Raw genomic sequence first — 7,069 nt, forward strand, 5'->3', positions numbered from 1 at the left:
ATGGAGGAAACGTGAAATAAAAAATGTAAAAGGAAATTAAAGGCGTTTTGGGAAAGATGGCGAGAAGGCGAAAGCAGGAACCATAACGTTCCCAGCAGAGGCTCAAATAGACAGTGCTGCGGAGAACAGAAATATCTCCCCCTCACACCGTGGACCCTCCACCTGCCTCTCCTTCAGCTTTATAATTAGCCTTGGTGGAAAGGAGCGATAACACAGGTTTCATTTAAGTCGCTGTAGTGAAAACTGAGGATGATGGGTTTCCTCTGAAAGAAGCACATTTCTTTTTATTCCAAAGCTGAAAATTCTGCACTCTGCAGCATTTGTGATTAAAATGGGAGTGAAAGACCTTATTTCAGATATTTTTTTATAGCTAAAGGGAGCTCAGGGAGAAGGGGGAAATACTCTTCCACACCATGCATACATTCTCTGGATCTGGATTATAGTTTATCAACATTAAACAAAATGAATGAAGGGATTCAGTCTGGATTAGTGGCATTGTTCTGCCATATGTACCACAGCTGGTTAGTTAAAGAAGAACCAAACACTCGTTAAACTTCCATTCTAAATCAGATGTAGGTCACCTCATAGTTTTGGAAATAAAACTGTTCCAGCAATGAAAGAAAAATTACAATTTGAGTGTGTTTCACTATTGGCAGATTTGCATTGTTAGAATGAAACTTTTACCAATCGCAGTGTTTGCGCAAAGTGCTGAACAGGTGTGTGCTGGTTCACTTGGAGCTGAACTTTGGTGCGCTGGTTCACTTGGAGCTGAACTTTGGTGCGCTGGTTCACTTGGAGCTGAACTTTGGTGCGCTGGTTCACTTGGAGCTGAACTTTGGTGCGCTTCATCTGAAAGACGACAGAAGATATCCAAACAACCAGTACTTGATTCTTTGATTCCAAGCCTGGAATAGGCATTGGAACCACCCTTTCCTTGCTATATATCTTAATTTGTGTACCGCTCCTGATGAAACATTTTAAAAGTTCATCACATTTCTGTTTGTAAAAAAAAAAAATAAATAAATAGTACGGAATCTAAATAAATCAACTAATTTGTTGTCATTCAGATATACAAGTATACATGCATGGCTCTGACAGTATAAAAATAATGAAATAACGGTATAAAATAAAAGCAGCAGGCAATGTTGAGAAGTGTTGTTGATACAAAATTTAGGCTTTACAGAATAAAAATAAGAAATTAAAAATATAAAAAAAAACAGAAGATAAATAGAAAAAACAGAGGTCACAGTGACACTGGCAGTAGTGCAGTGAGGTAGTGTTTCTTTGTTATTTCCTGTTCAACAGTCTGCTGGCATGGGGGGAGGCAAAACTATTTTGGAACCTGGTGGTCCTGCACCGAATGCTCCCAAACCTTTTCCCAGAGGCCAGCAGGGTAAACAGTCTCTGGTGGGGGTGTGAGGCATCCCGGATGAGGTTCCTCGCTCGGCTCACACAGCGCTTTAATGCAGTGGCCTGAATGGGAGGAAGAGAAGTCCCTATGATCTTCTATGCCGTCCTCACCACCCTCTTCACGTTCCTCCAGTCAGAGACCCTGCAGCCTCTGCACCACACAGAGATGCAGCTGGTCAGGATGCTCTATGGTGCTACTGTAGAAGGTGGTGAGGATGGGTGGAGGCAGATGGGATCTCCCCTTAATCGCCGCAGGAAGTGCAGACGCTGCTGTTCCCGCTTCACCAGTGATGCAGTGTTCACAGACCAAATGTGAGGGTGTCTGGGATGTGCACCCCTGAAAACTTGGTGCTGTTGACAACCTCCACAGCCTTGTTGTTGATGAGGAGGGGAGCGTGGCTGGGCTGGTTCTTCCTGAAGTCAACGATTATCTCTTTGGTCTTGTCAAATTTCAGGATCAGGTTGTTTACCCTACACCAGCCCACCAGCTCCACCTCCTCTCTGTAGGCCATGTAATCTTTGTCTCTGATGAGGCCCACCACTGTTGTGTCGTCCGCAAACTTCACAATGGGGTTTGTGGTAGACCTGGGGTGAACAGCAGGGGGCTCAGAACACAGCCCTGAGGAGAACCCGTGCTGAGGGTGATGACACAGGAGGTGTTCCTTCTGACGCGCACTGATGGAGATCTGTCAGTGAGGAAGTCCAGCCCCCAGTTGGGGTGCTGAATATGGACCATTTTTCCCTCAAGGAAGCGAATGTTGGAGAGGAAGATGGATGGAAACGGCGTTTTGTAGGGGCTAGCCTTTAGCTTCGCTGTTAACCGTCCCCGACATCCGTACTTCTGTCTCATCACTCTTAATTGTTACTGAAATCTTCAAGTATCATCAGGGTCTTACACATGTCTTTTAACCCACCAAAATCCAGGCTTAAATGTATTTTGTACTTTTTTTTTTTGCATTGGTCCTATAAATATGAACACAGCGTCATATTTACATAGAAAAAGTTGTCTGCGTGGGAGCAACTGTTGCTCTCAAATCTTTATAAACCTTTCAGCATCATTGGTTCCTTTCTACATGTTACTGCTGCCCCATACCAGAGATGCAGGTCTAATGTTCTAAAGATCTGTTATATTGTGAATAAGATGTTAGTTCATTAGATTCTTCGAGCGTTGCATTCGGTTCTTGACCCAGCTCTTTTGGAACTGAGGTTCTATATGCACGTTTTGTCCCCATCTTTGTTATGAGGGTAATAATTATGAAATGGAACTTTTTTTTTTTTGGCTTTTCAGTTCTGGGAAACAGTCCATCCCTTCCATCCTCTGCTATTTTTCAAAATATTTTTCTCGTACTGGTTGTTTATTTTCTCTTACCGCTGCTTTCATACCACCTACATTTCCTCCTGTTTCAGAGATTTCGACTTGTGATCAAACACAACTGCGTTCGTTCCCAGCATGAAACCAGAGAGACTCTGCTGGTCATGGAATCGCCTGCAGTTGGCCTCGAGGGAAATTTGTCACTTTCATGTGTTGAACATCTGACAGCTTAACTAAGACAATGAAACAGACAAAAAAAAGAAAAAAAAAGAGGCCTTCTAATTATATATTTTCACCTTATGCTCACACAGCTTTTTAATTTTACAAGGGTTTTCTGAACTATGAAGGGGATTGTTCCCCCCAAGGCTCTGATTCCTTTTTTTGGGCCTTTATGTGATACCATATACAATAGACTGTGAAGAATTAAAAAAGTAGAATCTAAAATTAGGTAATAAAGTAATCTGCTGTAGATGGTAATGGTTGCAGTCACGCTCTGATGCCGTATCCAGTCCTGTGTGTAGAGCTGTGACAAATGGAATATCTCCTCGGCACACTGCGTACCCGCCACACGCCCTTCAGCTCACACAATAATTGCAATACTACTCTGTTTATTATTTGTTTCCATTTAATATCATGTCCCATGTATAAAAACACTGAAAAAACACAACATGTCTTTTCCCAACTAACAATGTATTTTCTGTTTGCCCAGACCTCCACCTCCAACCCGTTGCCTGTGCCCGTTGAAGCCCCCACCAGTGGAGTGGTGGTGGAGAGTGGGCCGGTGGTCTACGATGATGGAGTTGCTGATGAGGACGAGGAGGAAGAGGAGGAGCCTTGTGTCAGTGCCATGGCGCTCATGGGGGGCAACGGTCAGTTCGTTTGTTCAACCCACATGAATTTTCGGCGAACTGGATGTTTATCCTTTGCTTTTCTAAAGTAGATAAACACATTGTGTTTTCTCTTGTTTTTATTGTATATTAATTAGGGTTCACTGTGAGCAGTAGAGGTAATATCTGCCATTACAAATTAAAGGCCAAATTTTCTAGATCATGAGCATGTTTTTCCTTGAAAAAAAATTCTGGCTTTCAGTGCAGTAAATGAATTTCACTTCAAAAGAGCTCGTAAAATGAGGAAGGACATTAACTGGCATCATAGCGCATAAAATCTCTAAATTCAAGTTAAAGTTTAGAAATGGCAAAAGAAGTTAATGGGAAGACTGAGCGTAATCATTCACTTAGGTCCAGACAGAGCTGCAGTTTTCGCAGCGCAAGCAACCATTTCTCTCACTGGAGGAGCTTAAAATGTTAAGTATTGGGAATACATCACATTAACGGGGGAGAAAAGTCTCATTTCAGCCTCCTGAAACAGACTGCGACGTAGGCTTATTCTTTTTTTCATCTGTTGGATTTTTACATTTAAAAACCATAAAGTTTAATCAATGATTCTCTCTTTTTATTCCCCTTTCATTAACAAATTTATAATGGACTCGTTGTTTTGTTTGTTCAGGCAGACTGATGGAGCAGAACTAGTAAACCTGATTTCATTTTAATGACTCCTCAGTCAGACACAGAGTGCCTCCACTGTGAAACACAGTGGCTTTTTTAATGAATCTTGCTCTTGGCTCTCTTTCTGCTCGGACTCCTGGTTATGGTTTAATGAGCCCTCTGTAAGATTAAATTTCTGCACTTCATGTCTCTGGCTGTTAAAGTTTAAGGTCCATGACTCCACCACAATAAAAAGTCCTGAGCTACTTAATTGACTCCTGTAGGGGAGCTCTTTGTTTAGACTTTTGCCCCCTCCTCAGAGAGGCCAGAAGGTCAGGGTCAGCCTCGGTGCTGCACCTCTGGGGCCGCTGGAGGCTCAGGGAGCAGTGAGCGGGACAGATGCCTGCTGACACTGGAGGTGAAACCAGTTAGTTGATGGACAGCCACTCTTTTCCTGGAGCAGAAAGGATGAAGTGAGAATTTTTTACATTTTACAGGTCTGACCTGTCGTTACTCCTCAAGAAGTCTCTAAACAAAAAGGGTTTCTATGGGTCTCTTCAAAATTGTGGAGACTGAGTGCATTTGCTTTTCTCCGGTGGCACTTCTGCATCAAGTACATGCAGTTCCACTCACAGTCATGTGGAACCCAGCCTCAGGGTGCGAACGGTGCACAGAGCATCTTTACAAACATGAAGTGAAGTCAAACACCACAGCTTTGCTTAATTCTGCTCATAGGATGCCTCAGCATCTCAGTTTTTAACAGAATTGCCTCAAAACATTTTTTTTTATGTTTTTCTGCAGCAAGATGGAAGTTCGTGTGGAGGAGACACAAATATGTTCAACATTTAGATAATCAAATCAGTTATAGGTTAAGAGAGGCAATACCCGTCAGTGTGAAGACATCGCTTCCATTTAGTTGGTAAAATGTGATCAATTTAATGTTGTATATAACATGTCATAATGTGGGACTATAGAGTACCAGAAAACAAGCTTGCAAGGCAAAGTAAGGACAACATTTATTTTTGCTAATGTTGAATAGTGTTTCCAGAAGGGAGGACTTATCCCTCCTTGTTGCCACTGATTTTCAGTCCAGTTCATGTGTAATTTGACATCCCCCAGCATTCCCCCCCCCCCATTGGCTTCCTGACAGCCACCCTTCCATGGAGACTATCTATGAAGCTTAAGCAAAGAATAGATTGATCAACTGAGGCGTCAGATGCATCTAGTAACAAAGATACCATTTAAAATGGGTTCTTCACTAAGTTCTCTAGGTACAAGGACTGCACTGAAAGTGAGTGGAAGAGTGGTTATCACCTGTTTTTGTTGACCATTTGTAACTGTAGATTAGAAGGAAAGCTCCCTTTTCTTTGAATACAGTTTGTGTCTAATCCCTGTGTGTGTCTCTCACACTCCAGATTATGGCAGTGATGGAGATTACGACGATGGATTCTAGCAGCACCCTCCATCTTGGATTGATATTCTTAACTCGCCTGGATTATTCTGAATCCCAAGTCAATGAACTGTTTACCAACAGAGAGACACACACACACACACACACACACACACACACACACACACACACACACACACACACACACACACACACACACACACGCACACACACACACACACACACACACAAAGACTGCCACTACAGAGAGGAGCTGTCATTTAAATCAGAATGAATGTTTACAGAATTTTACACTCCTTGTTCCGTTTGCTGTTCAAGCTGGACTAAACTGGGCAGACGCACTGCTTGGATGATGACAATGATGCAGATATGGAAATGAATGGTGCAGTGCAGGTCACTGGCAGACTGAGGTGATGATACTGCTAAATTCGGGTTCCAATTTCCACAGATTTGGTTTGAAAGTCAGGCTAAAACTTGATTTTGGCCTGTAAATAGTGTGAACTGTCAAGGACTGTGACTCCCCTGGCTGGTTTTCTGAAAGAATCTGGGAAAGTAATGTAGCAACAGTGAAACTGAGAAAAAAGCTAAAACCTATCCTTTATTGTACACTTTGTGTTCATTCCACCTAAAAGTCTTTGACTTCCCCGGGTACTTCTGACACCTGATGTTTTAGTGCTATATTGTCTCTCTCCAGTAAAATCCTTAGATACAAGCAGGTTGCGTGAGATCAATCATCTGCATCTGTAATTAGTTTTTGTTTTAAGTTCAGATCAGATTTTAATACGATAATGATATCTTCAACATCACCTAGATCAAGTTTAAGTTTTCCTTTTAATTTTAATTTGCTTTGGCCTTGTCTTAATTACTTGTGATGGAGTTCCTCTAACTAATTTATTAGGTTGTATCATCTGCTTTCAGTTTGTTGTGACGTGAAAGGCCACAGAGACCTTAAAAGTTATGTAAATACATTGTCTGCAGTATTATATTTTCCAAATGAGTAAGGGAGCTCAGTCGGACACTTGATCTATTTTTGATGATTTTGTTGGAAAGGTGATACTTTGAAGGCGAAGAGGATTGTGGCCTTTTTGCTGTATTCACTTAACAGAATTTAATGAGGCATCTTGGCTCATTTTGACTGACTGTACTGCTCTTATAAGTCATGATGTTACATCTGCATAACATTGTGTGCCTTTGCTGCTACAGTAAAGATGTGAACTGGAGAAAATCCTCTTGTCTTCTTGGAATGATTTATTTATTTATTTTTTTGTGAAACTGATGTCTGTTTACAGCCCGAAATGGTGCATATAAGATGAATTCATTGTGCTCAGTGCAATAATAGCCTGTCTTCAAAACTTATATCTCAAATTTAATTTGTCTTGGGAAATAAAAGAAAAACACTTTCTGTGGAAACGGGATCAGCTTCAAAAAAAGTCTTTGTGCTCCAAACATGTT

The 7,069-nt window shown here is 41.6% G+C and overlaps 1 protein-coding gene across 1 annotated transcript in view; it reads left to right on the plus strand.

The window, feature by feature from the left end:
- The window catches only part of brf1a (BRF1 general transcription factor IIIB subunit a), a 112,750-nt gene extending 105,908 nt beyond the window's left edge, over positions 1-6,842 (plus strand). Inside the window, exons 18-19 of the mRNA XM_072365804.1 lie at positions 3,432-3,591; positions 5,622-6,842. Of these exons, the coding sequence (XP_072221905.1) occupies positions 3,432-3,591; positions 5,622-5,659 (198 nt within the window). The 3' untranslated portion in view covers positions 5,660-6,842. The remainder of the gene's footprint in view (positions 1-3,431; positions 3,592-5,621) is intronic.
- The last annotated feature ends 227 nt before the right edge of the window (positions 6,843-7,069 follow it).

The sequence above is a fragment of the Leuresthes tenuis genome, unplaced genomic scaffold (assembly GCF_036924035.1).
Source record: "Leuresthes tenuis unplaced genomic scaffold, fLeuTen1.0.hap1 SCAF_15, whole genome shotgun sequence".
Taxonomy (NCBI): Eukaryota; Metazoa; Chordata; class Actinopteri; order Atheriniformes; family Atherinopsidae; genus Leuresthes; species Leuresthes tenuis.